Here is a 27,086-nt window from a genome sequence, read left to right on the forward strand (position 1 = left end):
AGAGAAGTATTCCTGACTCTTAACTCTCATGTTAGCAATACGAAGTCTAGCGAATAAGCAGCCACTGGTAGCGCACTTAAGTAGACAGGCTATTAGACTACAGCACAATCAACAAAATAAACGTTTCTTAGAACCAACACCGTTATCACCAAAGGCTAGACCACCTAAACAGCATTCTGATCTCACGAAGAAGGTCGCATTTGGTATAGCCAAGTTATTTGGATACAATAGCGACACTAGCACTGCTATAAGGACCACGTCCGACTATTATGATATATGCGCTGAATGGGATAAAGATCAACTGAATTTCTTGAAGGAAGCACACCTACCACCTACATTCAACACCTGGTTTCACCTCACAAACCTTCATATTTGGATGCTGACTGTCAGGTTTAGAGCACTCCCAGAACCACTCGGGAGAATGTATGTACAAGAGCTCATCAATCACTTCTTCATAGACATAGAATCACGTATTAGAAATAACTTTAAAATTACCCAAGAACGTACAATAAAGAGTTACATGATGGCATATCTTGAAATGTGGCGTGGTAGTGGTGTAGCCTACGACGAAGGACTCATTCGTGGTGACGCCGTCTTAGCCGCTGCATTCTGGAGAAACATTTACTCAGGAAGAGGTGTAAAAGAAGAGATCGACTCCGGTGATATGGAATTATCACCTTCAGGTAGAATCGTCAGAGAAGAGGAGGGTATACAAGGTCAAGCTATGGAAGTCGGGATACCAATCTACATAAATAGTTTAGTAGAATACACGCGTAGTGAATTGCATCGTCTAGAATCACTCGATGACGAACACATTCGTCGTGGAATTGATAATAAAACAACAGCATTTGGTAAACCAAAGTTAGAGTTTTAAATAATTTATATATACTGACTATTTATACATGTTTCTTTATCTATATCCAAGCTTATCTTTCATCTGGTGCTGGCCCTTGTGAGCTTTGCCCTGGTTGGTTTGAAATCTGCGTAATACCAACACGTACAGCTGCTGAGAGGAAAAGTGACAATCTGCTAAGATCATATCCAGCAATATTTCTGAGGAATGGATGACTAGCCATTTCAGCTTCTATTAATTTGTCAGATGAGTATCAGAATGAATCTGAATACTTACGTAAGAAAGCTACATCCATCGAGGGAGCAGGTGAGGGAGGATAATACATAGCAGGGTAACCGTATCTGTTAGATTGCTGCACCTGTGGTTGCATCGGTGGTTGTTGTTGTTGTTGCTGCTGCTGAGGAAAGACATATGCACCTGGCGGTGGTACAAATCTATTGTACGATTGCGGTGGAGAAGGGTAATAATATGGTGGATCAACCGCCATCATTCTCTGTCTTTCTCGTTCTCTCTCACTATCTATGCTATTGATGGTATTTCGCCTAGCACTCTTCTTTGGACTATCCTCTTGGTCAAACCAGTCACTATCAATAACGTAACCTTCGGGTAAAACGCAGTTGTGTCCGTACATTTTACACCGGGTACACATGGGTGGATTGGCCGAGTCACCGGGTTCAACTTTGCATCGAGCCTTGGCACGAGCGCACTCTTCGCAAGCCCTCCTACGCGCACTTTTCCCGCGTTTTGGTGCTTGTTGTGGTTGTTGTATCCTCGCGGATGTCGTCCGGGGCGAAACTTTCCGTTCTTCCTCGGACTGCTGACTATGTCCACTCATGTCTGAGGACTTACGCTTCCGTGTAACGCCGCCATCGAGGCCTTCAACGCTCATAAGCGGTGGCAATGTCGGGGGAACATGTGTTTGCTGTGAGTCATCGGTGCTATTTCTGAATAAGGATGGTGGGGGTATAGGACCACTGTATATTGATTTCGTTTGTAAAGGTCTAAAGCTGTTACTACTGCTGCTGTGCTCCATTGAGCTATTTGATGTGTTTCCAGCTAGAGGTTTTGATTGGGGATCTGCTTGTTGTGTATGTGGAGTTTGTTGCTGGTGGTTTTGCTGCTGATGTGAGCTCATATCAGAATTATTATATTCTCGCTTAGGTAGAGGTAAACTGTAAGCTCCAATTGGTGCTCTAGTTTCAACTGAGACTGATGAACCACCTGCGCTATTACCCCCATGATTTCCTTCGAAGCGCATTGATTTGTAGTTCATTTGTCACGACGTTCTTTTACAAGAATGGCCAATAAAGAGACACGTGGGGCCTAAAACTTCAAAAACCTGGAGAAGTTGTGCCTTGAATTCGTTTATATGAAATAATTAGTCAAAAGTCACCGGAATTATTATTAATTTTAAAACCCGATAGTCAATTACTTAGAAAATTACTTTTTTAAAAAGACTTTTTGTCGACGCATACAACATTTGACTGTCTCGCAGGCTTGTCCATCCGAGGAGGTCAGGTGGGACGCTAACTAACGCCGATCTTTAGGACAAGAAAATGTAAAAAATTCAGATCGTAAAAAAGATTTAGTAATACATTCTTTATTTCTTTATAGCTTCGCATCTTTTGAGCTTTCAAGGAACTAATCGAATAAAAGTCAGCAGTTTACACAGCAACTACCGACTTACCTTCATAAGCGAGTCAGCCGTAGATGTCGGGTAGTGTGCTCTACCGTCGTCGAAGCCAGCGATACGCTTCCAGTTGATTGATACGTCTTCTGGGCTGTATCTAGGGCCATCGTAACGATGACCACCTGCTCTCTGGTAGCGTACTGCCGCTGCCCATCCTGCAGCAACTTCAATTAATTTGCCTGTATCCTCATTATCTATAATTTTTACTAAGACTACGGACATCTCCGGCGCGACGATTACGACATACCTTTAGAAACGAGATATCCGACAATTGGAGCGACGTAGTCCGGCTACCTTAGGTCAATCTTTGTCATCAAGTATCATAATCTTTTACAAACCTTGAAGATTTTGACCATCTCCTCGGGCCAAACGGTCGCAGTCATCTTTTCACACCAATCAGATACCTTTCTTTTCTTTTTTAAAACCTACCGCAGTTCCAGCTGTAGGAACGATGGAGTTCGCAAGTATACTAAAATATTCATCAGTGACGGACTTCCGAGGACTAGCCTGGCTTTTGTCTTACCCGTATTTCTCTCCTTCGATCGCAACAGTACGAGTTAAGCCGATAATGGCAGCCTTAGCGGATGAGTAATTCTAGAGTGTTTTGAGTAAGTCTATTTCGCTAGCAGGACTACCCACAGCTTGTCCAAAGTTACCATGGAGAGATACACCGGAAGCAGTAGTGACAATACGACCATAACCTTGTTTCTGGAAGACAGGGAAGACAGCCTTGATACACTAAATACGCAGTTAGGCTAAGCTGTTTGAGTCTCCCGAGAGTCTCACCTTGTAGGTACCCCTGAGGTGGACAGCAACGACAGCATCCCACTCAGCATCGCTCATACCAGCAAAGCTCTTGTCGCGCAAAATACCTGCATTGGCAACTAAGGCATCAACACGACCGAACGCCTTGATAGCTTCGTTGACAAGTCTTTCACCTTCTTCTGCACTACCGATGACAGCGATTGCATTACCTTTACCAGCTTTCTTGACTTCGTCAACCACACCCAAGGCAGCTTTCTCTGAGACGTCATTTATAACGACGTTTGCTCCCAAGTTTGCGAACATAAGAGCATAGATGCGGCCAAGACCTGCACCACTACCGGTGACGATTACTGTTTGTTTGTCGAAACGTACTTCAGGATCTGATTGCTTGTTTGCTGGCAACTTTGGTGCTAACTTGGTTACTTCCTGAATTTTGTAAGCTGCAAGTTTCATTAAGTAGATAGATTCAACCCACCTCAATCTTACCATGGGAATCTGAGACTTTCTGGGGGTATTCACTGCCTTGACCGAAGTCGGTGACGTTGTGCCACTGTGTATCTGTAAGCTCAGATATATGTAGTGAAAAGTGACACACTTGGGCTTTGACTGCCGATGGTGTAAAGCTCTCATCAGGCTTGAAGATTTGGCCTATAAGCCTGTTAAGGAGATCCATAGTATTATTTGATCATTACCTTTTGCACGCTCCCAGCGAAGTTCTGTGCAGTAACCAGCGCCGAGTTCGAATACTCTAAAGAAAGCCTGAGTATGGATATATCACGGCTTGTAAAACCTACCTTCCAGTGATAGGACCTGCTTCTGGTGAGCCAGCCTCATCTGGTGCGCACAAGAAGGCGACGAAAGGTGCGACAGCTTCTGGCAACAAATTTTCAAGTATGTCAGCAGGAAGGACTGTTTCAGTCTGTATGGTGTTAGGGGAGGAATAATAGTCGGTTAAACACCCTACCATTGCACTCTTGGCCATCTGAGAGCTTTTGTTAGCATATCGATTGTAGTTGGGTGATTACTCACCGGTACGATAGTATTTGCTCGGATGTTATACTTTGCGCCTTCAACTGTGATGTGTTAGAATGTAATAGGTAGCTGATTCTTAACACACTGGCTAAGGTCTTTGAGAAGGCAGTCAAGCCCATCTTGGCAGCGCTGTAATTCTATGATCAGGTTAGAAGAGGTGTGTTGTAATTGTGTAACGCACTGCTTGGCCTCTGTTACCACTGTGATTTGTTAGGTGTACCTCGTCGTAAGGTTGGACGTACTAAAGACCTGCAGCTGAGGCTGTATTAATGATACGGCCGAATTTCTGATTTCTGTGAGTGTGTATTAGCCTCTGCGTACTAATAAGTAGAGACTAAGTACCTGAATATCGGCCATGCAGCTTTCGTGCAAGAGTAAGAGCCTTTCAGGTGAATAGCGACGACTTGGTCCCATTCCTGAGGTTGTTAGAATGGTATTGTAGGGCGTATGCCACTCACTTCGTCAGACATCTTCGCAAATGAGCGATCCCTTAGGATGCCTGTCTTTGTGAGATAATGACGTATGATGCAATTCATACACACCGGCGTTATTAATAAGAATATGGACGGTGCCGAACACGCTGACGGCCGTGCTGATAACTTTAGCGCCCTCAGTGACAGAATTTGCGTCTGCGACCGCTTGACCGCCATCTAAAGAGCGTGAGATAGTCAAGATAGAGATATGCTACTAACTCTTCTTTATCTCATCAACGACAGCTTGGGCTGCTTTTATTGATACGTCGTTCACTACGACTTTCGCACCTCTCTTTGCGAAGAGTAGCGAGTAGCTGATATCTCAGTGTGTGGACTAGCGGTAGTGTTGCACTCACGTTCTACCCAATCCACCACCAGCTCCTGTAATAACTACAACTTTATCTTTAAACGTTACACTCATGATCGTCATATGAAAAGCCTAGATAGCCGAAGTAAGCGTAAGTGTAAGACGCTATGCCAAAGTCGTATATCAAAAATGCTATATCCATTTGTTCTTAGAAAATAAAAAATATATTAGAAATTCATTAAAGCATCTAATAAGAACGCTTAAATGGTGGTACTGCTTTACATTCACTCTCGTCGAGTGTGTTACCTTCAACGGCGCGGTAGGTGAGATCGACGTGGTTGCTCTCAACGTCCTTCTGGAATGTCAATGTGTGCTTCATCCAGTTTTCATCATCACGCTCGCTGTAGTCTTCTCTGGCGTGTGCACCACGTGATTCTTTACGGTTGGCTGCTGCGACAATAGTCTGCATAGCACATTGCAACAAGTTCGTCAATTCTAACGATTCAACAAGGTCAGTGTTCCAAATCATTGATCTGTCGGTTATACCCAATTGTGCGTATGAATCGTAAACCTTTCTCATCTTCTCTACACCCTCTTGCAAACTCTCTTCAGTTCTGAAAACTGCTGCATCAGATTGCATAACCTTTTGCATATCTAATCTAATGTCTGATGTTGGCTTTGGTCCGGTTGCGTTTCTAACCTTATCGAGATTTTCTATCGAGAATAAACCTGCGTTTTCGGAGATCTTCTTGTGTGGTTTACCGGCTTCCCATGTATCTCTAATGTGGTTGGCACATGCTCTACCAAAGACAACAATGTCAAGGAGTGAGTTGGCACCCAATCTGTTAGCACCGTGTACGGATACACATGCTGCTTCACCTGCTGCATACAAACCAGGTACAACCTTGTCATTACCTTGGTCGTCAATTGTTAAAACCTCACCTGTCCACTTGGTTGGAATACCACCCATGTTGTAGTGAACAGTTGGCAATACTGGAATTGGCTCCTTTGTTACGTCGACACCGGAGAAAATGGCAGCAGTTTCAGAGATACCTGGAAGTCTTTCGTGAAGGACTTCAGGTGGTAAGTGTGACAATTGCAAGTAAATGTGATCTTTCTCTGGACCGACACCACGACCTTCACGGATTTCGAGAGTCATCGAACGTGAAACGACGTCACGTGAAGCCAAATCCTTAGCAGTTGGTGCGTAACGTTCCATGAAACGTTCACCTTCAGAGTTAAGGAGGTAACCACCTTCACCACGGGAACCTTCAGTGATAAGACAACCAGCACCGTAGATACCAGTTGGGTGGAATTGAACGAACTCTAAATCTTGAAGTGGTAAACCTGCTCTTGAGACCATTGCGTTACCATCACCGGTACAAGTGTGAGCGGAGGTACATGAGAAGTAAGAGCGACCGTATCCACCAGTAGCAAGAACAGTCTTGTGTGAACGGAATCTGTGGAGAGTACCGTCTTCCATGTTGAGTGCCATAACACCGACACATTCGCCATCTTCCATGATCAAATCCAATGCAAAGTATTCGATGAAGAAGTTGGTGTTATGTCTAAGGGATTGACCATAGAGTGTGTGTAAAAGAGCGTGTCCAGTACGGTCTGCAGCTGCTGCACATCTGTATGCTTGACCACCCTTACCGTATTCGAGGGATTGACCACCGAAGGCACGCTGGTAGATCTTTCCATCAGCGGTACGTGAGAAAGGAACACCGAAATGTTCGAGCTCAACGACGGTACGTGGTGCTTCACGACACATATAGTGGATAGCATCTTGGTCACCGAGCCAATCTGAACCTTTGACCTGAAATGAGTGAGTAGAAAGTGGGACGGGGTTAAAGTAACTCACGGTATCGTACATGTGCCATCTCCAGTCGTCTTGTGTCATGTTTCCAAGTGCAGCGTTAATACCACCCTAAGTGAGTTAGTTGGGGAAAAGAGAGTGCTAAGAACGTACTTGTGCAGCGACGGTGTGGGAACGCGTAGGGAAGAGCTTAGTAATACAAGCTGTCTTGAATCCCGCTTCTGCGAGACCAAATGCAGCACGAAGACCGGAACCGCCGGCACCGCTGTTGAGTGGTTAGCATGCTAAAACGAGTAGATAGATATATTCTCACACTACTAATGCGTCGTATTCGTGCTAAAAAGAGTTAGAATTTCATCCCACTGTTCTTGATATACTCACGTCAATAACTGGGTAGTTTGAAGAAGCAAAAGCCTGTTAATGGGTTAACTGGGTAGCTCTAGTGAGATATAGCAAACCGACGTTGTTCTCTGCTTGCTTAGCTTTCAATGGCTCGTTAGCTACAACTCTGCTGAGCGACTTTGAAGTTGAGAATGCACGCTGTCCCGCGAGCGCTGCTGTTATTTCGTTAGAATAGCTTAAAAAACAAAATATACTGACAGCCGCGGATATTTCTTAGTCTGAGCATTTTGTAGCCCTCGATGTAAGGAAGTAACGTAGAGACGAATCAAATCGCAGATATCACTAAAAAAACTATATCAGATATAGAGAGAAATACAGCAATTAGAGCATAAATTGTCTATTTATACGCTTATTTATTATTTCACAGCACCCACTCATGTGCCCTCCCGTAATTCCTATCACAGCCGAAGCTATCAGGTAAAATCTCTAATGTATAAAAGCAGACGAAAAAATAAATTACTTGGTTTTAGGTTGCTGTGGCTTGATACCTCTAGCTTTTTGTTGGCGGCGTTGGTTTTCTGTGTCTTTGTTAAACAGTTTCTCGTCAGTGTAAAATACTCACTCTCCATCAGTGCTTTGTCTTCATCATCGTTGAATGTAACATCAGCACCAGCCTCATTGTCATCCTCTTCGAGACGCTCGTCGTTCTCTTCTTTCTCCTCAGCCTGCTGCAGCTTGTTCTTTAAAACTGAACGTGGAAGAACTTGGAGCTTAGAAACAAAGAAACCTTCCATGTTGTGCACGTGTGGGTAGAAACGTCTCGTCAAGTGCATATCCTTGTGGAACTGTTTGCCGCCAATGTTGGTGAATCCTTCAACACCAAATTCTAACCCAGTATCAACTAGTTTAACATTTGGTCTCTTCTTCAAAGCGTAGTCAACGACACCCTCGTCTTCATCAACTGTTACTGAACAAGTGGAATAGACTACGAAACCACCTGTAGCTGATTTCGTGTTAATAGAATCAATTGCACATAAAATAAGTTGCTTTTGAAGGTGGGAAAGCAAAGCAAAGTCACGTTCAGTCTTGTTTGATTTGTTAGTTATGTCATTATAATCGATATAAGACCCACCTTGTTAACCTTGACACTCTGATCCTTGCTGACAACACCTGTACCACTACATGGAGCATCCAAGAGACTATATCGTAGTTAGAGAAGTTTTCTCATGAGAGTATTTCACTCACACTCTATCGAATCCACCAATAACCTTTGGGAATTGTCTACCATCATGGGTACAAACGACGACGTTCTTACAACCCAGTCTGTGAACATTAGCACTCAAACTTTTAGTTCTAGCAGCGTTGGCATCATTTGCGAATACAACACCGGTATTTTGCATCAAGGCTGACATGTAACTCGTTTTACCACCTGGTGCACTAGCCATATCGAGCACACGCTCATTTGGCTGTGGATCTAAAGCCATGACTGGCAAGAATGATGATGGTGATTGTAACATATAGTGCCCAGCTAGGTATTCAGGTGTCGCACCAACTGGAACGTTTGAATCGAATATTTGGAGACCAACCTTGGTCCATTTTCCGATCGGTTCAAGGGAGACACCACGGTTGATGAGCGCCTGTGCAAGATCCCTTCTACGTGTTTTGAGTGTGTTGGCTCTAATCGTGACTGGACGTGGTGTCTCATTCGCGTCGAAGAACGCAACTGCCTCATCAGGGCTGAACATTGAGAAAAGCTTTTCTGCTAAGAAAGGTGTGTAACCGTAGTATGATGAGATATCAGCAATGAGTTGTTGGGTGTAATCCGCCCGACTTCTGTTAGCAGCTTTAAATCTACGGAAATCACCAAGAATCCTAACAATATCTCTAATACGACCATAAACAACTTGGGCATCTTGGCCTTCGGTGGCTTCTCTCTCCTTCTCTTCCTCGGTTGGGAGGACCATATCGTCATCGATCTCGCCCATTTCGTTAGGCATCAAGCCTGCGATGTTAGTTCTGAGCATTCTGGATGGTAATGTTAGGAGTAGATAGAGAGTATAGAGTGGACGTACTCAGCTTCAGCCTCGGCTTCCTCCTCGAGAGCTTCTTGTTCTAACTTGCGTGATTTCTTAGCAGTAAGCTTCTCTCCTTTTGGTTCGAGACCTTCAGCTTGGCTATCGTCGTCACTTTCGTCACTAGCCTCTTCACTCTCCTCGTCTTCGTCAGAGAAGACCAAATCTTGTGCAGGTTGACGATCAGCATCGTCTAGACCGTCTGCATCCTCCAAGTCGAATTCGTCATCGAGGGCACCATCATCAGACTCTCCAGCTTCCAAATCAGCCAAATCAAGATCGTTCTCGTCAATTTCTCCTTCATCACTGTCTTCCTCTTCTTCTTCTGAGGAAGGAGTTGCACTGTGAGGGTATATAATGAGTGATTAGTATTATGTGAAGCTAAATAACTCACGCTCTCGCTTTCTGCTTATTTGAAGCAAGTTTTAGCTGCTTCTTCTGCGCTCCAGGTTGTGAAGCAGCTGGTTTAGATTTCTTAGCTGATGCGGCTTCACTCTTCTGTCTCTTGGATTGCTCGATAGCAGCGTCTTTAGCTTTCCTTTTGGTTACTCGAGTGCCGTGAGCTTGTCTAGGTTCGTAAGGCGTTGGATCTGATTGCTTTTGTTCTGCCGTAGAGTTTAGAATAGAGTTGAGTTAGTTAGTAATAAAACCTACTAGACTTCCTTCCCATATTTTCAACGTTCGAGTTCAAGAAACAACTTGTTGTGATACGAGTTCGATGGAAAATTCAACGATTTCACCTTTATCGAGAGCGCATATGCAATCTCAACTAGCGAGAGAACACTATAGCAATAATGAATTTAAATCTTCTTTATCAGCTCATCAGAGAGCGGCGAGTGACTTCAGACTGGCTGCAACGCAGACGACAGATAGTAAAGTGACTAGAGAGTATCCTTTGTTTAATAGTACACTAACACTATGCCTTAGATTTCAAAGCACCTCCTATCCCTCGCTGATCAGCACTCAAACGAGGCTATCAATCTGGATAGGAAAATCAGGGACGAGAGCCGCAATCCGAAACCTAGGAACTTACCTTTGAAGCCCAAGGACTCTCGCTCTCAGCTACAGCTCCTTGAGCAGGTTAAAGGTACTATAGTCCATCCCTCTACTAACTGTCTAATTTACCGTCCTCAGGTATGAACACACCGTCTATCAAGTCACTCAAAGACTCTTCCTCCTCTGAGCCTAGCTTTGACGATTCTTACTCTTACCTCAGAGCTCCGAACGTGAGGATGCTATCTTTTATCTATGACGCATTCACACAATTTAGCAGCCAGAGTCATCCGATCCATTCGACAGGTATTGGGGTATGATAGAGGGTATGATAAATAATATCAGCAATCCCGTCGCATTCGCTACTGCCCCACTTGATGGCCTACCTACGGAGCAAGCGAGTGGCGATAAGAGAGGTGACTGATCTAGAGCTCTATTTACCCATCTAACACACATTAGACACCCAATTGAGTTCCTCTTTCGAAATGGTTAACGATCCAAATGCATACTCAGACAATGACAAGAGATCATCAATGTTCACAACTGCAGCAAATATGTTTCAGAACATTAAAACATACTCGCTTAATTTCACCTCAATGAGCAGTGATAAGCAGACTGAAGCGTATGCTGAGGATCTACAACGTGCCAGGTGCGTGTTTTTTATTAAGACATATACCACCTTCTAATAATCAATAGCAAAGTGATCAAAGAGCTTATGTCGGAGAATACCACATTGAAGGCTCGCTTATCTGAATATGAACGGAGAGAGAAGATGCATGAAGCACTCAAAGGAAGTATCATCAAATTTGGCTCAGAATATAGAGTGAGTAGAGATGATAGCTCGTATAGATATCTAATGTCTAGGCTCATAAACGTGGTTTGAATAGTCTCGAGTTGAGTCGAACGGATCACCAACCTCTGCCAGCGTCTACCAGTGCAAATAGTAAGTGCCTCTCGAGTTGAAAAACTTCCACTCATGTAATTAGCAAACAACAATAGCAACAATAGACAACGTGAACTAGAAATTGAAATGGATAATCTCAAACTCGAGCTTCAAAACAAGGTGTGTCTGATCGTTTGATCGATCACTGGAATGTGCACTATAATCCGAACGATTACTGACAAATCAATAGAATAAACAGTTAAAAAAGCATAAAGATAGATGGGAAATGCTCAAACAAACGGCAGGAAAACGTAACCAAACAGCAACGAAACAATAGTGACGATATCAACAAACAAGAGTGAATAAGAAATAAACGACTAATAAGAAACTGTACTATAGTAATATATATGTATTATATTTTCACTCTTTATTTTACGTAATTTGCTGTGCTATCCTATCTTTCTTAATCACAACGATGTCTGTTTCAGGGAAGCTCGGACTAGGGAATATAAAGAATCAAATAGCTCACAATCAGTTCTTATCAGCCTTGGGTAATAAGGATTTGAAAGTCTTGCAAGATGTTATCACCTCCGAGAAAGTATCTATGGCTTCGTGCGTCTTATGAGCCCATATACACATTAACTGACTATACACAGCTCTATGAATGCATCGAAAGATACTGAGAAAGTCGCAGAAGCCGTCAAAAGCTGGGGATGGGGTGAAGGCGATGACTTGAAGGTGTGTGTATACATTTAGGAGTACTTATAACTCACTAGACAATCAGGACGTATGCGCTGTTGCAGGTTCACTCTTACACCAACACGCAGGTGCTACGGCCACAGCTGCCTCCTACCAGACCAAAATCCGCGAACAATTCAAACGTATCAGAACTCGTGAAGAAGAACTAGACGAACTACGTAGAAGGAGGAAAACTCTTAGCGGTAAGATTGAATCTGCTGAGAAGAAACTCGCAAAGATGAACTCTGAGGTATGATTTATCATGATGTGTTGTCTTCTCGCTTACTTGGCAACAGAACAAGAACCTCCCACAACAGACTCAATTATTGGAAAGCTTTAGACAGCAGGTGGGGTATACTACCACCTGTGAATTTTCATCTAACATCCTCAGGCTGCTGATCTTGACGTCGAGATCGTCAACTCAGAGGCTATGATTTGGGACTATAAGCGTACTACCACCAAAACAGCCCTTGGTTATAAGTTCTGCAGTTTGGTCGAATTCGCAGAGAAAGTTTCTGTAAGTCAGACCTGACTTCTTTGTTTAGTCTGACGTTTTAATTAGATCATCGGTGAGATGGGTAAATTGTTGATAGAGGTAAGCTTTTGAGCTTTCAAATGCTTGAATTAACAAAAGCAAAGGAAATTCAACTCGAACCATCGATACCTGGACAGCCGCATCCACCTTACAATGGCGCTGAACAAACACGCAAGATACTCGAGCAAGCGGAGAAGTCGCTTAGTGAGGTCACCTTCGGCCCACTGCCACTCACTTCCCGCCCTCCTGAACTTGATGTATCCGCAAATGACTTTGCCCCACGTATCGAAAGCAGGGATGTAAGGTTTGATGACACAGTTGACTCTGGTTTTGTGAGTGTTTGGCCACTTATATTTATCCATTCTCTAACATACTCCATAGAACAGAGATATCGCACCAGATCCTCACATAGACTATGATGAACCACCACCACCTCTCGAAGAAGCGAAGAAACCGTGGACACATCAAAATAACTCATACTTGAGTGTAGACAGTGATTTTAGGACAAGCAGCAACCCTAACGCCTATCCTAATGACTCATACACTTCTGCCAACGCTTACAGTTCCTTTGACGGCTTGTCACCACCGGTGCCAAACCTCAATGAGAAGCCACGCAGCATTGACAATATTTCGATAGGTGCAGCACCTGAAGGAGCAAGTCATCAATCGCCATCAGCCAATTCATTAAGACGCGCCAGAGGTGATAAAACACAGTATGATTATGATACCTCAGCTTTCTTCTCTCGTAATCATGCTGGAGGCTTTAATGATGCACCTGTCCTTAACTCCTTCACACCTGCTCCAGTTCTTGATACGAAGCCACCGATGAGTGTCAGTGCACCAGGATCAGCTCTTGGTACACCTCTAAATGGATCAACTGTTAATGTAAATGAGCTTCACGATAACTCAAATGAACCAGCACTCTCCAATAAGCCAGCTGAAGCTTATGAGCAACCACAGGAAATTCAATTTGAAAAGAGACATGATAGTCTTCAAGATAACTATCAAGAGAAGCCAGCTGAAGTTCGTTTCGATGTGCCAAGTGCTGGTCACTATGAGGAGCCAGCTGACGTACATTACAACAAACCAAAGGAAGTTCACTACGAAGAGCCTCGCTATGAGCAGTCTCACTATGAGCAAACACAAAGGCCACAAGAAACAATGACAGGTATTGGTTTATTAAACACGTCACCATCACCACCACCTCAACTTCCTGGCTTTGAAGAAGTGGCAGATGAAATACCAAGGTACCAATTGAATGATAACAGCTATACCCACCCAAATGAAGCTCCTCAAGCGCCACCAAAAGAGGACATTTATGGAGGTATAGAAGATGACCATCCTACTTCACCATTACCAAATCCTTATGATACACCATTCAACCCAGTTGCTGAACCACCTTCTCACGATACATTTGATAATGAAAATAGTCCTCAATTCTCATTCTCAAATAACCACGCAATGGCTAATCAACCGCGTATGTTAACAGCTGGTGCTTTCAAGCGTAGTAATAAGCAGGAATCACCAACCGGAAGTGACACAACTCCACCTCTGAACATAAACAAACGCGATACTAGCTATGTCAATAATGATGCACCTGTGGGTCCACCACCACCACGCGGTGATAGCCTCACTTAATAAGTTCTTGTTCTCTTGCTAAACGAATTTCTTTCAAATCATTCAGTGTACAATTAGAGACTACTAAGCTCTACTTTTTAATTAATAAATAAACTTCATTCTAATAAAAGAACATCTAATTAACAATTGAAGAATGTGGTACAAAATTAATAATAACTAACTGAACAAAATGGGTGTTAATAACGAGCGCCATATGGTAAATGTGCCTTCGTATATGGTGAATCTTTATACTGAGGTGAATAATTGTAATTGTATACGTCATCTTGCTCGTATGGTTGTTGATAGTGAGTTTGATTGTTGTAAGCGTATGGTTGTTGTTGGTAACTCGATGAGTTATCATAGCCTTGGGTGTAACTATTGCTTGAGCTATCATGAGCGTATGCATCGTAGGAATTCCTAGCATCCCAAGCATTATCTCGATGGGTTGACATCATATAGTCATCACCATTGTTGCTATGATAGACTGATTCATACTATAACGTTGTTAGTAATTGTAGTTGTTTACACTATCAACTTTTACCTTCTGATGATCTATTTCGTCGTCAGATAGGTGCACTTTCTGGTAATGATAGCGTGGCTTACCGCTTCGTTGTCCGGATGAGAACTTGCGTTGAATCCACAAGAAGTATCCCTGTGGGGGTTAGCTGGGATGCAAAGGAAGTCATTAGACTCACTTGTACAAGTATTAAGAGCACCCATAACAAGCCCATAACGCCTATATCGACCCATCCAAGAATCTGAAATTGATTATTAGGTTGTATATAATAAAAACAACGCTACTCACATTGCAAATAGTACCAGAATACTGAGAGAGTGTGAACGTTGCATCAGGGTCAGGTGGGTAATAATCGGATTGACCTGATAGAATATATAAGCAAATAGCTACTAAATAACTAAAAGAATAAACTTACACTTCGTCGTTGCGTCACTGTGTTTTGCAGCACATGCGATGATAATAGCCAAAGCACACATAAATGCGCATAAACTGGTTTATAAATCAGAGAGATGCTATTAGCGCGTGTAAACCCACGTTAAAAGCGTGTTGAGGAAATGGAAACGTCTGAACAGTCGGAATTTCTCCTTGGCGACACCGACGAAACCGATTGGCTGTATGATTACGACAAGCAAACAGAGAACGCCTAATATATATGATGGCCATTCGGGTATAGACTCTGCTCCGAGAACTAATGGCTGTTAGATATCCGCTGCGGTTTTGTACTGCGACTAACCCCTTTGTGATGCGAGAGCGACAATTCCAGCTGCCAAACCAACAGCCTGTCAGTTGTTAGAAGAGCCTTGGTTGTATTGATAGTAAATGCTCACTATGAACTCAAATAGCTGTGCATAGATACCAAAGTTGACCATTGGAATGGCTGAAGGTTATTAGAGGGGCGGGATGTATAAACTATTGTACACACCACAGCAGCACAAATCGCTGCTCCATAATTTCATTTTATACTTGGTCGTTGATAAGAAAGACGTGACTGGTAAAGAATGGAGAATAATCAGATTTCGCCTTTAATAGTAACTATCAAAGTAGAAATTAAATGGACACTCAGCCATTCCGTGAGCCAGCAGGTGGCTCTTCTCTTTTCTTAGGCTTCAACTCAAGGAAGAAGACACTTATTGTCATAGGACAGAATCGATTGGCTGCATCGAGAGTCTACACAGCGCTCGATGCAGACACTAGCGTCGTCGTTATAGGCAACGCATTAGAACATGCAACGGAAGAAATTCAGCATAGAGTAGCAAAACAGCAAATTGTCTACATAGCGGCAACCACCGAGGAGGACATAAAGAACGCTATAAAGAGCGTCCTCGGAACTAGCATTACATTCGCAACTATCACAGATTCTACTCTCGACGACGTTCGATCTGTTCATTCTGTAGAAAGTTTGGTTGAGACATGCAGATCACTCAACATACCACTCAATGTCGCTGATAGACCAGAATTCTGCGATTATATCTTCCCAACATCTCATAGATTCACCAAGAAGGATGGTAGTCCATCGCCACTTCAAATTGCCGTCACTACGAATTCAAAAGGATGCAGACTCGCAAGTAGGATAAAGAGGGAGCTCATTTCACATCTTCCAAGTAATATAGGTGATGCGGTCTCCAACGTCGGTCAGCTCCGTTCCCGTGCAAAGCATTACCTTTCCCGTATGAAACTCGAGAGAACGACATCGCAATCCAGTCTATCAGAGGAGCTGGCAGACTTCGACAATGTGAATGCTGCGGTTCCACAACTAGGAAAGAATGCGGAGGATGCTCCAGAGAAGGCTCTAAGGAGGATGAGGTGGGTGGCTCAGATATCTGAGTATTGGCCACTCGAATACCTCGCAAATATGGATGAGGCAGCGATAGACAGCCTCTTGGATGCGTATGGAGAACCTAACCAACCATCCACGCCGACGAATGAAATAGAAAGCAAAGAATGGCCAGTCTTGCAGTCTCCAAGCGAGAAGCACGCTTTTGGAAGCACATCATCGCGAGGACATATTGTTCTTGTTGGCGCTGGCTTGGGATCCCCAGAGCTGCTGACTATTGCAGCATATCGTGCTCTCAAGACGGCTGATCTGGTCTTGTCTGACAAACTAGTACCATCTGCTGTCCTCAAGCTCATTCCAAGAACGACTGAAGTGAGGATAGCTCGGAAGTTCCCTGGAAATGCGGAGGGTGCCCAAGCTGAATTGATGAATTGGGCAGTTGAAGGTGCTCAAGCTGGGAAAGTCGTCGTAAGATGTGAGTTTGAAACCATCCATGAAATTAATCGCTAACACAATAAAGTGAAGCAGGGTGATCCATTTGTGTACGGTCGAGGCGGTGAGGAGGTCGTGCACTTCCGTCAACATGGCTATGAAGCTGTCGTTGTGCCTGGTATATCTTCAGCAATGTCGGCGCCTCTCATGGCTGGCATACCAGTCACGCAGCGTGGTGCTTCGGACTCCTACCTCCTTTGTACGGGTGTTGGTCGTGGTGGAAAAGCCCTGAGCGTACCTGCATATGTAAGATCAAGAACATTAGTTATTCTAATGGGCGTTGCGCGCCTTGCGGAGTTGGTTTCAAGTTTAGGTACCTTAGGATATCCATCAAACGTCCCAGTTGCTATCATAGAACAAGCTTCGTCGCCTTCTCAAAGAGTTGTTATGAGTACGCTGAAAGACATCGTCTCGTCATATAACATGGCCGGTGAACAACGACCACCTGGAATGATAGTTGTCGGTTGGACGATCCTCTCGCTTCAGGGCAGCACAGGTGATATGAGCGTGTTGGATGATGGGGGAGAACAACATGATGAAGAGAGAGTACAGAAATGGCTAAATGGTCGATTATCAATTGTTTCTGAAGGATGTGGTAATGCCTGGAATGACTGGCTGAAGGAGGTTTCAAGACCAGTGATACTGTAATATGAAAAGCATAGTTTATAGACTGCATTATACTTGAAATAATATGTTTGCTGTTTTTTTGGTCTTGTGTCACCTTCGTCATGCTGAATGAATATTCGCCGAAGGCATTCCCAGTGATCGAGCATACAACTAAAGGATAGAGTTACCAGACTACATTTGCTGCGCTTCTGAGTAATCTGAAAATCGTTTCACTCATTGGTTCATTCTTATCGCTCGTACTGTCATCATGAACCCTACGATAGAAGTACCAGCAAGCGGGGAAGTCTCAGCAGTGGCAGCGGTCCCAGGATTGATTCCACCAACGCCTGCACTCTCAACTGCAAGTTCTCCCCAACCTTCAATCAGAGAAGGTGGTCCTTCGACACCTGCACCAGAACCAGCAGCTGCGGTTATCATACAGGACAGTCCACTCACAGCAGCGCTGACAAATCTCATTGAACTCGCGAAACAAGAGAATTGGCAGGCATTGTCTTTATCGGCACTCGAAGCAGAGACAATGTTTGCACAGGTTGATCCAGACGATAAACTCTGGGAGGCGATATACAATCTCAGTATACTTTCTGACTTGTTGCTTGATAATCTGTACGTTATCTTGTGATCTTATACTGTCACTAACAAAGACACAGTCCAGCTGCCCAAGCTACCCTTAATCGTTCAACAGCTATAGTCAAAGACAGATTAGGAGTCTCAATTTCATACTATTTCAACCAGCAGTATAAAGACGCCTTACAAGCTCTCACGCAGTTGGCTACACAACCGCAGACACTCGTAAATGACGCCATCACTAGCGTGTTCAATCACATATTGAGCCTCTATCAAACGAAAGTCCTCATGAGAGCACTCAATGTCGTCGCACTTAGTTGCTCAGCTGTACAAGTAGTGAAAGTGAGTGAAAGTATCGGTGTACCACACAATAAGCTTGTTGATAGTACGTTATTACTTTATCACTTAGTGATGTGGTTTACTAATATTCTTACAGTTCTCAAAAATCTCGGCTGGAGCTTCAGCGAAGACGGTAGCGTCGTATACCCATTAACTTCATCATCCACTCAAAATCTTGAAAAACCAACACTCCAAAACATTGCGTCTAGTGTATACCTCCTTGAGACGAGCTAATGGAGGATTATCGCTAGTGACGCCCTTGCATCGCGTTTTTTATGACACTCATTGTTGTTTCCAATAAGAATTATGAATTTAAGTAGCATATGATACAAATGAAGGTGATTAAGATGATAGATAGACAGATAGAGTGGAAAGAAGAAGATCCTCCAGGGATATATTGAGATTAATGGAATGGTTATCCTTTTTTCTACCGATAGAGCGTATTTTTTAAACTCTAATACTGCTATGTCTGACGCCACTTCTACGTGAACCGATGCTCGAAATTGATGGCTTTGTGAGTGACATCCTTGATGGGATTGATTTCACACTTTGGGTGAAGTTACGAGATTGTGGTGTCTTGTCGACGAGACTCTCAAGGGGGATAACACCCTCTTCCTTGAATTCACCCTCTTTGTTGAGTTTTACAACGAATGCCCATCCATCGTCCCATTCCTTCAAGAGAAGGACTGTATCTCCAGTCATGACGGCTATTTCATCAGACATGGTAGGTACGAATGAGAGTTTGACGGTGCGCACATCCGCAGTTGGGCTTTCCAAAGGTGATTGTGGGAGATCATCAATGTAGGTTGGTGTTGAAGGTATGGATGGATATGATGGAGACTTAAGTGATGCCATCTGTTGCGTAGCAAATGTGGAATTAGTTGGTGAAGGCGTAACCAGTGAATAAGACTCGGAATTCACTTCGAACCCGTGCAAAAGCTTTGGAAGTGGCGTTTTCAAATTACCAAAATCTTCTTCCTCATCATAAAAACGCTTTTCACCAAAAGAAGATGCACTAGATGGTGATTTAATGCTCAGTGGTGGAGATTCGCTTGATATTTTTTCGCGTAGTTTTGATCTGGCATTCATAAGTGTAGGTGAGACATTCTTCTTTCCAACTGAGTTAGCGAAGCGTGAACTCTTGCGTTCTTCCATTTTGTCCCTACGTGTTCGGATTATGTATGTCATGATAGCACATATGGCTGCTACTATGATGATACTAGCGATGACTATAGCGGCTATGACACCACCCGTTATGCCATGATTTTCTGTTTGTTGTTTTCCTTGAGATGACGGGGTGAATGATTTTGAAGAAGTCTTGTGGATGTATCAGTTGTTGGATGACATTAATTCGCTATATTCACTTACAGATTCATACGACAGATCTTCTCTTACAATTAGAGGCATTCTAAGTTTTTTGAAGTAAAAGAGCTGTTGCTTATGTTAATCTAAGAAGCTTTTTCTGGATATTAGACATTCTCCTCTCGTGCCTTCCTATAATCTGGTGAATGCCTTGTCCGGGCATATCTTACGTCATTCTGTTGAGAATGAAACGGAAGACATAAAAAACGTGCTGTGATAATAACTATAGCACCAACCATACATGGAAGTTACTTGCTTGTTATTTGATAGTATGTTTCTAATAATAATAAAAACACCCGTAAAAGATCCTGACGTTTCTTGCATTCCAACCGTCATTGTCACTCACGACGGCGATTAGAAATGTTAGCGCAGTAGGGAACGGGAATTCTCCGTTGAGGAATGTTGAAAGAATGTGTCATTTTACACAACTATATAAGCTCGTCTTCTTGTTCTTTATTCACTATCATTCACAACTACAACTTTCTTAACACTTTTCAATAGACCAACAATGAAGTTCTCAATCGCAGTTATCGCTCTCGTCGCTACACTCCTCTCAACTGGTGCAGCTGCCCCACTCAACACTCACGAAGAGCGTGGTCTTTTGCAATCACTTGCCGAACCATTCACTAAGGGTATGCAAGGTCAACAAGGACAAGGACAAGGAAAAGGGGGCGCCCAAGGTGGGCAAGGAAAGCGTGGTGAAGGTGAACAAGTGAGTGTTTTACTTTTTCTATTATCATAATGTCTTACAATTTTCCTTAGGGTGGTCAAGCACCATTCCACGGCCATGGTGGTCCTATTGGTTCCCCAGCTGGTCCTCACGGTGGTGAAGATGGCCATGGACACAGAATTACTGCTGAAGACGTCAAGGGTGGCCACGGACACGGTCACGGTGAACAAGGCAAAGGTGGCTTTGAAAAGCGCCAAGAAGGTGGCCATGGTGGAGAAGCACCATTCCACGGCCATGGCGGTCCTATTGGTTCCCCAGCTGGTCCTCACGGTGGTGAAGATGGCCATGGACACAGAATTACTGCTGAAGACGTCAAGGGTGGCCACGGTCACGGTCACGGTGAACAAGGCAATGGTGGCTTCGAGAGACGCCAAGGTGGAGAAGAAGAACACAAGCATGAAGCCATTGCTGGTAAGAAGCACGAGCAAGAAGGTGGTCACGGTCACGGTCATGGCAAGGACCACTGCCACATGAGCCCAGAAGAGCAACAAAGAATTATCCAGTCTGGTCAATACTTGGAATGTGCATGGGGTGAAGAGAACTATGACCACGGTGCTCAAGGCGGTCAACAAGGGGGTCAACAAGGCGGATCCCAAGGTGGTCAAGGTCAATTCCAAGGTGGTCAAGGTCAATTCCAAGGTGGCCAAGGTCAATTCAAGCGCCAAACTGAATGGGAGCAAGAGCAACAACAACATCAACAAGAACAGCTTCAGGAATCTATTGACCAGCAACGCGATGCAATGCACAAGCAAGGTGCTATAAACCACAAAACCCAAGACCAACAAGAGCAACAAGGACAACAACAAAAGCGTGGTGGTGAACAAGGCGGTGAACAAGGCGGTAACCCAGAGGCTGAGCACCAACTACAAGAAAACATTCACAAGCAGAAAGCTGTAGAGCATCACCAACACGATATGGAAGATGAGAAGCACCAGAAGGACATTGAATGGCAACATCACGCTGAAGAGCAAGTTCAACAAGGAGCTCAACAAGGAGGCCAACAAGGGGGCCAACAAGGTCAATACCAAGGTGGCGAAGCTCAACAAGGTCAATATCAGGGCGATCAAGGTGGTCAAGATCAAGGCCAATACCAAGGTGGTCAAGATCAAGGCCAATACCAAGGTGGTCAAGATCAAGGCCAATACCAAGGTGGTCAACAAGGCGGTCAATATTAGACACCATTTTGCACCTCTTCTGATTTCTTATATCTTTCTTCATACGCTTTTAATACGCTGGAAACAAACAGGAACATTTGTAAATAGTAATCTTATGAATAGCATTTCAACTTTAATAAAATTTTCATCAGATCTTAGAAATAGTTCGATTGCACCATTTTAGTGGCATATAATAAATACTACACTGTGTTAGAATGTTCCATTTTATTTATTTGCTTCATTCATTCATATCTCGGTAGAGGTTGAAGAAAGGAATGTAGGGCTCTAAAATGAGACTAAAATGTGGAGAGAGGGTATATATAAAGCAATTGCCTTTTAACTATTACCGCAACCAAACACACAATGAAATTCTCAATTGCCTTAGCTACCACTGCCGCTATCCTTTCAGTCGCCAGTGCTGTTCCAGTATACCTTGAAAGACGTGATCCAGTATACTTGGAAAGACGTGGCGCAGGTGCAAGAAGTGCAAGTGTTAGACGTGGTGCATTGGATGAAGCCTTGCCAACTAAACGTGGAGTCCTTACCAGAGATGAGCACGATGTGAGTTAAAGCTTTTGTCGTAACGTTTTTAACGAAATACAGCATCACGATGACCACATCGATTTCCACCACTTGAGCCACGACGAAGAGAAGGCTCTCTACCAAACTGGTGACTACTACCCAGAGCTCTTCTCAGAAGAGGCCTATGATCACAAGGCTGAACACAAGAGTGAAGAGAAGCACGATGATAAACACGATGAACACGATGACAAACATGACGAGCACGATGATCATGAGCAAGAAGAACACTAAGCGCCATTATCAGTATATCCAATTAACGACTTAATATTTGTAAGCAAATTAATGTGCAATTCTTCTCACTTGAGGGCGAAAAGTAATCATTAATAACCGTAGTTAAGGTTAGCTGTGTAGAAGATCGATCAGGTGATTGCCTTTTAAGGAATGATAAATGAAGTTTGGAACTTTGTGTCATAATCCCCACAATGAACAATCTGAGACAATAAGACAATATCGCCGTACTACCATATAAGGAAACTGAATGTAAACATCCCACAGGTTGAATTTAATATCGGACTATAAAGCCAATGGAAGTTCATTAAAGCTCCTCTAGACAAACTTTCGTAAAATATGAAGATTAGTCACGTTGCTGGTATTCTCGCTGTTGCAGGCTTAGCCACTGCTAGGATGGAGGTGAGTGTATTTGTTCTCTATCAGAGGGGTCTGTTTATTAACTAATTAACAGGTCAAGCGTGGTGGTGAACACGACTCAAGCGTCGAGAAAGCCATTCAAGAAGGTAAATGGATTGAAGGCCTCTGGGGTGAAGACGCCTACAAGCACCATGATGATCAGAAAGCTGAAAACAAGTGGGATAGCGGTAAGAATGATAAGAGTGACGCTAAGAATGACGGTAAAGATGATGATAAGAATGATGATAAGAAGAACGACCAGGACGATGGAAAGAATGACGAAAAGAATGACAGCAAGAACGATGGCAAGAAGGAAGACGAGGATAACGACAAAAAGAAGCCTGAAGAGCATAATGACGATCAGAAGAAACCAGATGGCCACAAAGACAAGTGCGGCTACACTCCTGAAGAGAAAGAGAAGTTCATCGCCTCAGGTAAATATGACCCATGCTTGTTCGGATAGGTTGAAAGAAATCAATCACACTCGTTTAACTAATAAGGACAATCGACTGTATACGGTTATGACTGTACTCTACTATAAGTTTTAAATTTGAACAATTAAATCATTCCTTTTACTTATTTACTTCTTGACTATCCACTATCAAGAGCGTTTGCTGAGAATGTAAATAAAGAGTGAAATGCATAGAATTTATTAATAAACTGTTCAGGTCTCTACAAGCTCAAGCTCAGGCGTTCAGGAAAAAGATTGCAAGCCAGCAGCCACAGGCTTGGGGTGCAGCCATGCCGTCTCCGTCGGTGGCACCCACGCCTGGTCCTTCTGGCGTTGACGACGGTATACCAATAGCTGGTAGTGCAGCAGCGGCAGCTCAGGCAGCAGCCAAGCGCAAGAAAGCTAATGGTAGATAGCCTAGCGTCCTTTAGATACACCCGCTGATGAGAGAATACAGAAATTTATTCCCAGCCGAGAGACACAGGCGTTGGTATGCACATTAACTCACAGTTGGCATACCTCGTACAGTTCATTAAGGTATGTTTATGGCCTCAAACTATCGTTTGACTTATCAGTATCAAGGATTACAACGCACCAATACGTTTAGAAGATCTGATCGTCCGATCTGGCATAGAACTCATACGGACGCCTGGACTGCTGGATTTGTTCAACTCACATGATAGAGTGCAGCATGACACTAAACTCGACCTATACAGCTATAGACATGATTTCCCGATGAAATCTAAAGCTGAGCTGCTGAAGCACGTCAAGGGTTATGCCCCTAGAGGTGGTATGCGCGTTAACTTGCTCAAAGAATCATGGAGTGGCGCGCCAGCTGCGATAGATGAGCTCGAACGGGAGAATGAAATCGTTGTTTTGAGAGGCAAAGACGGACAGGGGATGCGAACAGTATTTGAGAACAACGTGAAGGATGCTATTGAAGTCCAAGAGGGTAAGTTACATAAACTACTCTTTAGAAGCTAACATGAGGCAGAGTTCAGAGGTTTGTGGCATAGTTTGAATGTTCCTCCAGAGTCAGAGGTAGCTAGAGATCTGGATGATGGTACGTTGTTTGCTACTACGTTAACATCCACTGACACACTGCAGCCGGTCTTAAACGCACGTCAAAGACGGAAGTCGCGCCAGCAGTTCCTCAAACTGCACAAAAGAAGAGAAAAAAGGCAGGCAGCTCAAACAGGCGCGTCAAGATCACCAACACTCACTTGCAAGAGCAAGGTATCGATCTCAGCAAGGATTTCGTTCCACCCGGAAAGTAAATTATATATATACACACATTGCATTGCATAGAATAATAAATGACTAATTGATTATTTATGAAAGCGGGAGTTGAAAACAAGAGTAATGCTTAATATACGAGTTGAAATGATAAAAATAACTATGCTGGTATCGGTTCTATGCAGCTGAAGCGTATCCAGAGTCTGTGCCGGAGTTTTCAGGGTTGTAGGTTGGTCTGAAGCAGGCATCAAGGAATCTACCAACACCACTGTAGGTTTGTTAGAATGTTTGTTATATTCTGAATGATTTTCACTCACCCCTCGTTGTTTGTGACAGTTGAGAAGTCACTGTTTTGTGCTGGCATTGGCATAGCATTGCCCATGGATACAGACATACCAGATGCTCTGAACATACCGACATCGTTTTCACCATCACCGAAGGTCATGATGTTGATTGGGTCGACGTTGTATACCTTTGCGAAGTGTGCGAGTGCGACACTCTTGTCAATACCGGCTGGGATCAACTCGATAATGTCCTTGAGTGCACGTGTCATTCTGTAGTCTTCACCGTTCTTAAAGATAGAGTTCAAGTGGTCCATTTGGCCAGGAACAACTGATACTTCCATAGGAAGGAACATCTTGGTTACAACAACTTCACCCTTTGCAACTCTTTCCAAGTAGTCGGTACCACGCTTGTCTGAGATACTTGGATCATAACCGCGAGTAATTTCGTAGAAGTTGAGACTTGGGTGTTCCTCAAGGGCTACACAGTGAACTGAGTCATGTTCGTAAATGAAAACTGACTTGTTTTCCTTAATGAGTTCTTCAGTAACCTTGACAACAACTTCTGGCTTAATTCCAACTTGTGATTCAAGTTTACCTTCATTGTTGTAGATAATAGAACCGTGGCAACAACCTGAAGGCATGTCCTCTAAACCACAACACTTGGCGACGTGTTCACATGAAACACGTTGTTTACCAGTGATAGGAATGAATGGGATGTGAGGGAAGTTCTTTCTGACTGAATATATGTCAGCTTGTTTATAAAGCTATATAAAAAACACTCACTGTAACGAATACCTTCTGAGGTACGTGGGTGAACATCGTGATCATCGTCGAGAAGTGTTCCATCAACGTCTGACAAGATGAGCTTAATGTCTTCTGGTTTTGGAAGTGGCTTTACGCGACGTTCACCTGATTCTTTTGATGCTTGTTGATCTTTGAGAATTTCTGCAAGTGACTTTTCAAGGTTGTTAACAGATGGACGTCTGAATCTTGATTCGGCTTGGCCTTGTTGTGGCTTTGAGGAGATCATAGTTGTTTATGTTTAAGGGTACAAGGGGCCTGATTTCCTTTTTAAGTCGCTGATTATCACGATTGTCGTCACCACCAGCTTTTTTTTTGCTAAAGCTTAAGATGTTACGTCATTGATGATTTAGGTACAAATCAATCTTCTAAACTTCATAACTTGGAGTACAATTTGTTAATCTTCTTTTGAACGATGAGGATCAAATTGTTGTTCAAATTTTTTTGACGTCTCCAATGTCATGAGTTCCTCACTATCACCTTTAAATATCAGAATGCATAAACAATCGCGAACTATAATGCACTAATAACTGCGATCGGAACGGACAAGGGTGGATACGGACCGTCACGTTTGTTATATACTAGAAATGATCCTAATAGTGACATTCTTAAGTAAGTCATTTATCATGATTATGATATCATCGGCTAGTTTTTTACTGCTTTCCTTTTCGGCGATGTAAAAAAGGGCATTACGAGCTCTGATATGAGTAAGAGATATATGCCTCGTTAAAGTGCAGAGGATTTGAGAGAAAGTCTCTGTATATGTTCTATGTGATTGACACGTTATTAATCTTACTACCTTATCAATTGTCACAACGTCCGCATTATCACTGATAGTTATTTATAAACTATGTGTGTAATTAGATCAATTGTTTGATTCTAATAGCTAATGCGGGGGTAAATGCCGAGATTACGCTCTTTAGAGTGAATTTGATTGGTTACCGGCGAGAACGACAACTTTGGAAGATTGAATTAATATTATTTAAGGTGAACTGGAATTTAGTATGTGCATATATATCTTTCTCGTCCGTACCCATGTTCCACAGCTTGAACATACAAACGAGACATGTTCACAAGCGACTGAGTTTTAGACTTATTACTGACTATACTATACTTTCTTAAATACTGTTACTTGATAAGTACACATGTATGAATGTAGATATTGGTGGTTTTTGTATTACTTAGACTGATACTATCAGACGCAAGACATTGACGTTTGTATCGAGGACGGTCCTTCTAGAACATTACTCAGTTTATCCCTTACTCTACGTCTCAGAGAAGTTGTTAATGGACACAACATACAATGATTGGCTTGGTTATTTGCACAAGTAGGAAACTACTATTAAGAATACTTTTTGCTAGTTTAGTACTCAAAATAATGTCACAAATTTGCTTATTGATATAGACACATTGTTGTGTCTATAAGT

The 27,086-nt window shown here is 43.1% G+C and overlaps 16 protein-coding genes across 16 annotated transcripts; 8 read left to right on the top strand and 8 right to left on the bottom strand.

The window, feature by feature from the left end:
• The first annotated feature begins 14 nt into the window (after positions 1-14).
• On the top strand, positions 15-920 carry WALSEDRAFT_59290 (hypothetical protein). Its single transcript, XM_006956222.1, has one exon. It carries the CDS (start codon positions 29-31, stop codon positions 872-874), a length of 846 nt encoding a protein of 281 aa, XP_006956284.1. The 5' UTR covers positions 15-28; the 3' UTR covers positions 875-920.
• Positions 921-926: 6 nt separating this feature from the next.
• Positions 927-2,126, bottom strand: WALSEDRAFT_67254 (hypothetical protein; the record flags this gene model as incomplete). Its single annotated transcript, XM_006956223.1, has 2 exons — positions 927-1,084; positions 1,130-2,126. 2 exons carry the CDS (start codon positions 2,124-2,126, stop codon positions 927-929), a joined length of 1,155 nt encoding a protein of 384 aa, XP_006956285.1.
• A 304-nt stretch (positions 2,127-2,430) lies between these two features.
• On the bottom strand, positions 2,431-5,263 carry WALSEDRAFT_31106 (NAD(P)-binding protein). Its single transcript, XM_006956224.1, has 22 exons — positions 5,170-5,263; positions 5,033-5,127; positions 4,883-4,990; positions 4,799-4,839; positions 4,683-4,756; positions 4,583-4,633; positions 4,522-4,540; positions 4,426-4,477; positions 4,338-4,381; positions 4,273-4,290; positions 4,103-4,227; positions 4,001-4,056; positions 3,904-3,956; positions 3,784-3,858; positions 3,330-3,734; positions 3,183-3,281; positions 3,067-3,137; positions 2,973-3,012; positions 2,882-2,926; positions 2,791-2,833; positions 2,541-2,737; positions 2,431-2,494 (listed from the first exon to the last, which is right to left on the bottom strand). Exons 1-22 carry the CDS (start codon positions 5,232-5,234, stop codon positions 2,462-2,464), a joined length of 1,809 nt encoding a protein of 602 aa, XP_006956286.1. The 5' UTR covers positions 5,235-5,263; the 3' UTR covers positions 2,431-2,461.
• A 48-nt stretch (positions 5,264-5,311) lies between these two features.
• On the bottom strand, positions 5,312-7,589 carry WALSEDRAFT_31108 (succinate dehydrogenase). The gene is made up of 7 exons (XM_006956225.1): positions 7,540-7,589; positions 7,402-7,496; positions 7,321-7,353; positions 7,253-7,275; positions 7,093-7,204; positions 6,985-7,050; positions 5,312-6,939 (listed from the first exon to the last, which is right to left on the bottom strand). The coding sequence occupies exons 1-7, from the start codon at positions 7,565-7,567 to the stop codon at positions 5,368-5,370; spliced, it is 1,929 nt and encodes a 642-aa protein (XP_006956287.1). The 5' UTR covers positions 7,568-7,589; the 3' UTR covers positions 5,312-5,367.
• Positions 7,590-7,754: 165 nt separating this feature from the next.
• Positions 7,755-9,245, bottom strand: WALSEDRAFT_15012 (NOL1/NOP2/sun family putative RNA met; the record flags this gene model as incomplete). Its single annotated transcript, XM_006956083.1, has 3 exons — positions 7,755-8,366; positions 8,414-8,480; positions 8,527-9,245. The coding sequence occupies 3 exons, from the start codon at positions 9,243-9,245 to the stop codon at positions 7,755-7,757; spliced, it is 1,398 nt and encodes a 465-aa protein (XP_006956145.1).
• An 839-nt stretch (positions 9,246-10,084) lies between these two features.
• Positions 10,085-11,608, top strand: WALSEDRAFT_59291 (hypothetical protein). The gene is made up of 9 exons (XM_006956226.1): positions 10,085-10,230; positions 10,281-10,440; positions 10,488-10,579; positions 10,624-10,762; positions 10,806-10,995; positions 11,043-11,169; positions 11,211-11,289; positions 11,333-11,409; positions 11,480-11,608. The coding sequence occupies exons 1-9, from the start codon at positions 10,111-10,113 to the stop codon at positions 11,564-11,566; spliced, it is 1,071 nt and encodes a 356-aa protein (XP_006956288.1). The 5' UTR covers positions 10,085-10,110; the 3' UTR covers positions 11,567-11,608.
• An 86-nt stretch (positions 11,609-11,694) lies between these two features.
• WALSEDRAFT_59292 (hypothetical protein) lies at positions 11,695-14,216 on the top strand. Its single transcript, XM_006956227.1, has 8 exons — positions 11,695-11,841; positions 11,886-11,967; positions 12,014-12,217; positions 12,264-12,314; positions 12,359-12,484; positions 12,530-12,562; positions 12,607-12,834; positions 12,884-14,216. The coding sequence occupies exons 1-8, from the start codon at positions 11,705-11,707 to the stop codon at positions 14,138-14,140; spliced, it is 2,118 nt and encodes a 705-aa protein (XP_006956289.1). The 5' UTR covers positions 11,695-11,704; the 3' UTR covers positions 14,141-14,216.
• Positions 14,217-14,268: 52 nt separating this feature from the next.
• On the bottom strand, positions 14,269-15,611 carry WALSEDRAFT_31112 (hypothetical protein). The gene is made up of 10 exons (XM_006956228.1): positions 15,559-15,611; positions 15,464-15,513; positions 15,370-15,415; positions 15,171-15,324; positions 15,052-15,125; positions 14,925-14,998; positions 14,815-14,877; positions 14,723-14,771; positions 14,661-14,671; positions 14,269-14,613 (listed from the first exon to the last, which is right to left on the bottom strand). The coding sequence occupies exons 1-10, from the start codon at positions 15,590-15,592 to the stop codon at positions 14,317-14,319; spliced, it is 852 nt and encodes a 283-aa protein (XP_006956290.1). The 5' UTR covers positions 15,593-15,611; the 3' UTR covers positions 14,269-14,316.
• Positions 15,612-15,630: 19 nt separating this feature from the next.
• On the top strand, positions 15,631-17,560 carry WALSEDRAFT_42791 (hypothetical protein). The gene is made up of 2 exons (XM_006956229.1): positions 15,631-16,885; positions 16,931-17,560. Exons 1-2 carry the CDS (start codon positions 15,688-15,690, stop codon positions 17,548-17,550), a joined length of 1,818 nt encoding a protein of 605 aa, XP_006956291.1. The 5' UTR covers positions 15,631-15,687; the 3' UTR covers positions 17,551-17,560.
• A 154-nt stretch (positions 17,561-17,714) lies between these two features.
• On the top strand, positions 17,715-19,745 carry WALSEDRAFT_59294 (hypothetical protein). The gene is made up of 3 exons (XM_006956230.1): positions 17,715-18,132; positions 18,177-18,478; positions 18,530-19,745. The coding sequence occupies exons 1-3, from the start codon at positions 17,777-17,779 to the stop codon at positions 18,664-18,666; spliced, it is 795 nt and encodes a 264-aa protein (XP_006956292.1). The 5' UTR covers positions 17,715-17,776; the 3' UTR covers positions 18,667-19,745.
• Positions 18,610-19,745, bottom strand: WALSEDRAFT_59295 (hypothetical protein). Its single transcript, XM_006956231.1, has one exon. It carries the CDS (start codon positions 19,618-19,620, stop codon positions 18,880-18,882), a length of 741 nt encoding a protein of 246 aa, XP_006956293.1. The 5' UTR covers positions 19,621-19,745; the 3' UTR covers positions 18,610-18,879.
• A 398-nt stretch (positions 19,746-20,143) lies between these two features.
• Positions 20,144-21,720, top strand: WALSEDRAFT_59296 (hypothetical protein). Its single transcript, XM_006956232.1, has 3 exons — positions 20,144-20,506; positions 20,557-21,592; positions 21,647-21,720. Exons 1-3 carry the CDS (start codon positions 20,303-20,305, stop codon positions 21,697-21,699), a joined length of 1,293 nt encoding a protein of 430 aa, XP_006956294.1. The 5' UTR covers positions 20,144-20,302; the 3' UTR covers positions 21,700-21,720.
• Positions 21,721-22,037: 317 nt separating this feature from the next.
• WALSEDRAFT_67262 (hypothetical protein) lies at positions 22,038-22,566 on the top strand. Its single transcript, XM_006956233.1, has 2 exons — positions 22,038-22,239; positions 22,282-22,566. Exons 1-2 carry the CDS (start codon positions 22,042-22,044, stop codon positions 22,489-22,491), a joined length of 408 nt encoding a protein of 135 aa, XP_006956295.1. The 5' UTR covers positions 22,038-22,041; the 3' UTR covers positions 22,492-22,566.
• Positions 22,567-22,858: 292 nt separating this feature from the next.
• On the bottom strand, positions 22,859-23,391 carry WALSEDRAFT_59298 (hypothetical protein). The gene is made up of 2 exons (XM_006956234.1): positions 22,941-23,391; positions 22,859-22,888 (listed from the first exon to the last, which is right to left on the bottom strand). The coding sequence occupies exon 1, from the start codon at positions 23,237-23,239 to the stop codon at positions 22,967-22,969; it is 273 nt and encodes a 90-aa protein (XP_006956296.1). The 5' UTR covers positions 23,240-23,391; the 3' UTR covers positions 22,859-22,888; positions 22,941-22,966.
• A 166-nt stretch (positions 23,392-23,557) lies between these two features.
• Positions 23,558-24,673, top strand: WALSEDRAFT_59300 (hypothetical protein). The gene is made up of 6 exons (XM_006956235.1): positions 23,558-23,746; positions 23,796-23,875; positions 23,921-24,290; positions 24,333-24,401; positions 24,446-24,486; positions 24,513-24,673. The coding sequence occupies exons 1-6, from the start codon at positions 23,629-23,631 to the stop codon at positions 24,660-24,662; spliced, it is 828 nt and encodes a 275-aa protein (XP_006956297.1). The 5' UTR covers positions 23,558-23,628; the 3' UTR covers positions 24,663-24,673.
• WALSEDRAFT_31120 (HAD-like protein) lies at positions 24,649-26,567 on the bottom strand. Its single transcript, XM_006956236.1, has 3 exons — positions 25,642-26,567; positions 24,892-25,594; positions 24,649-24,842 (listed from the first exon to the last, which is right to left on the bottom strand). The coding sequence occupies exons 1-3, from the start codon at positions 25,886-25,888 to the stop codon at positions 24,752-24,754; spliced, it is 1,041 nt and encodes a 346-aa protein (XP_006956298.1). The 5' UTR covers positions 25,889-26,567; the 3' UTR covers positions 24,649-24,751.
• Positions 26,568-27,086: the final 519 nt, after the last annotated feature.

Source organism: Wallemia mellicola (genome assembly GCF_000263375.1).
Source record: "Wallemia mellicola CBS 633.66 unplaced genomic scaffold WALSEscaffold_2, whole genome shotgun sequence".
Taxonomy (NCBI): domain Eukaryota; kingdom Fungi; phylum Basidiomycota; class Wallemiomycetes; order Wallemiales; family Wallemiaceae; genus Wallemia; species Wallemia mellicola.

What these genes read in the sequence shown, in the direction of transcription:
- WALSEDRAFT_59290 (XM_006956222.1), top strand. Translation starts at nt 29, where the DNA reads ATGTTAGCAATACGAAGTCTAGCGAATAAGCAGCCACTGGTAGCGCAC.
- WALSEDRAFT_59298 (XM_006956234.1), bottom strand. Translation starts at nt 23,239, where the DNA reads ATGCTCTTCAGGCTTCTTTTTGTCGTTATCCTCGTCTTCCTTCTTGCC.
- WALSEDRAFT_59291 (XM_006956226.1), top strand. Translation starts at nt 10,111, where the DNA reads ATGCAATCTCAACTAGCGAGAGAACACTATAGCAATAATGAATTTAAA. An exon ending in GCTCCTTGAGCAGGTTAAAG is followed by an intron (nt 10,441 to 10,487) that starts GTACTATAGTCC and finishes TACCGTCCTCAG; the next exon opens with GTATGAACACACCGTCTATC. An exon ending in AACTCGAGCTTCAAAACAAG is followed by an intron (nt 11,410 to 11,479) that starts GTGTGTCTGATC and finishes ACAAATCAATAG; the next exon opens with AATAAACAGTTAAAAAAGCA.
- WALSEDRAFT_31112 (XM_006956228.1), bottom strand. Translation starts at nt 15,592, where the DNA reads ATGAAATTATGGAGCAGCGATTTGTGCTGCTGTG. An exon ending in CAGCGATTTGTGCTGCTGTG is followed by an intron (nt 15,514 to 15,558) that starts GTGTGTACAATA and finishes AATAACCTTCAG; the next exon opens with CCATTCCAATGGTCAACTTT. An exon ending in CAGTGACGCAACGACGAAGT is followed by an intron (nt 14,999 to 15,051) that starts GTAAGTTTATTC and finishes ATATTCTATCAG; the next exon opens with GTCAATCCGATTATTACCCA.
- WALSEDRAFT_59296 (XM_006956232.1), top strand. Translation starts at nt 20,303, where the DNA reads ATGAAGTTCTCAATCGCAGTTATCGCTCTCGTCGCTACACTCCTCTCA. An exon ending in AGCGTGGTGAAGGTGAACAA is followed by an intron (nt 20,507 to 20,556) that starts GTGAGTGTTTTA and finishes AATTTTCCTTAG; the next exon opens with GGTGGTCAAGCACCATTCCA. An exon ending in TCAATATCAGGGCGATCAAG is followed by an intron (nt 21,593 to 21,646) that starts GTGGTCAAGATC and finishes GCCAATACCAAG; the next exon opens with GTGGTCAAGATCAAGGCCAA.
- WALSEDRAFT_59292 (XM_006956227.1), top strand. Translation starts at nt 11,705, where the DNA reads ATGTCTGTTTCAGGGAAGCTCGGACTAGGGAATATAAAGAATCAAATA. An exon ending in TGGAAAGCTTTAGACAGCAG is followed by an intron (nt 12,315 to 12,358) that starts GTGGGGTATACT and finishes TAACATCCTCAG; the next exon opens with GCTGCTGATCTTGACGTCGA. An exon ending in ACACAGTTGACTCTGGTTTT is followed by an intron (nt 12,835 to 12,883) that starts GTGAGTGTTTGG and finishes CATACTCCATAG; the next exon opens with AACAGAGATATCGCACCAGA.
- WALSEDRAFT_59300 (XM_006956235.1), top strand. Translation starts at nt 23,629, where the DNA reads ATGCCGTCTCCGTCGGTGGCACCCACGCCTGGTCCTTCTGGCGTTGAC. An exon ending in AGCTAGAGATCTGGATGATG is followed by an intron (nt 24,402 to 24,445) that starts GTACGTTGTTTG and finishes GACACACTGCAG; the next exon opens with CCGGTCTTAAACGCACGTCA. An exon ending in AGACGGAAGTCGCGCCAGCA is followed by an intron (nt 24,487 to 24,512) that starts GTTCCTCAAACT and finishes ACAAAAGAAGAG; the next exon opens with AAAAAAGGCAGGCAGCTCAA.
- WALSEDRAFT_31106 (XM_006956224.1), bottom strand. Translation starts at nt 5,234, where the DNA reads ATGAGTGTAACGTTTAAAGATAAAGTTGTAGTTATTACAGGAGCTGGT. An exon ending in GGTGGTGGATTGGGTAGAAC is followed by an intron (nt 5,128 to 5,169) that starts GTGAGTGCAACA and finishes CTGAGATATCAG; the next exon opens with CTACTCGCTACTCTTCGCAA. An exon ending in ATCGAAGGAGAGAAATACGG is followed by an intron (nt 3,013 to 3,066) that starts GTAAGACAAAAG and finishes TGAATATTTTAG; the next exon opens with TATACTTGCGAACTCCATCG.
- WALSEDRAFT_59294 (XM_006956230.1), top strand. Translation starts at nt 17,777, where the DNA reads ATGAACCCTACGATAGAAGTACCAGCAAGCGGGGAAGTCTCAGCAGTG. An exon ending in GACTTGTTGCTTGATAATCT is followed by an intron (nt 18,133 to 18,176) that starts GTACGTTATCTT and finishes ACAAAGACACAG; the next exon opens with TCCAGCTGCCCAAGCTACCC. An exon ending in ACACAATAAGCTTGTTGATA is followed by an intron (nt 18,479 to 18,529) that starts GTACGTTATTAC and finishes ATATTCTTACAG; the next exon opens with TTCTCAAAAATCTCGGCTGG.
- WALSEDRAFT_31108 (XM_006956225.1), bottom strand. Translation starts at nt 7,567, where the DNA reads ATGCTCAGACTAAGAAATATCCGCGGCT. An exon ending in ACTAAGAAATATCCGCGGCT is followed by an intron (nt 7,497 to 7,539) that starts GTCAGTATATTT and finishes ACGAAATAACAG; the next exon opens with CAGCGCTCGCGGGACAGCGT. An exon ending in GATGGCACATGTACGATACC is followed by an intron (nt 6,940 to 6,984) that starts GTGAGTTACTTT and finishes CACTCATTTCAG; the next exon opens with GTCAAAGGTTCAGATTGGCT.
- WALSEDRAFT_31120 (XM_006956236.1), bottom strand. Translation starts at nt 25,888, where the DNA reads ATGATCTCCTCAAAGCCACAACAAGGCCAAGCCGAATCAAGATTCAGA. An exon ending in CTCAGAAGGTATTCGTTACA is followed by an intron (nt 25,595 to 25,641) that starts GTGAGTGTTTTT and finishes ACATATATTCAG; the next exon opens with TCAGAAAGAACTTCCCTCAC. An exon ending in ACTGTCACAAACAACGAGGG is followed by an intron (nt 24,843 to 24,891) that starts GTGAGTGAAAAT and finishes ACAAACCTACAG; the next exon opens with TGGTGTTGGTAGATTCCTTG.
- WALSEDRAFT_59295 (XM_006956231.1), bottom strand. Translation starts at nt 19,620, where the DNA reads ATGACATACATAATCCGAACACGTAGGGACAAAATGGAAGAACGCAAG.
- WALSEDRAFT_42791 (XM_006956229.1), top strand. Translation starts at nt 15,688, where the DNA reads ATGGACACTCAGCCATTCCGTGAGCCAGCAGGTGGCTCTTCTCTTTTC. An exon ending in TGGGAAAGTCGTCGTAAGAT is followed by an intron (nt 16,886 to 16,930) that starts GTGAGTTTGAAA and finishes AACACAATAAAG; the next exon opens with TGAAGCAGGGTGATCCATTT.
- WALSEDRAFT_67262 (XM_006956233.1), top strand. Translation starts at nt 22,042, where the DNA reads ATGAAATTCTCAATTGCCTTAGCTACCACTGCCGCTATCCTTTCAGTC. An exon ending in TTACCAGAGATGAGCACGAT is followed by an intron (nt 22,240 to 22,281) that starts GTGAGTTAAAGC and finishes AACGAAATACAG; the next exon opens with CATCACGATGACCACATCGA.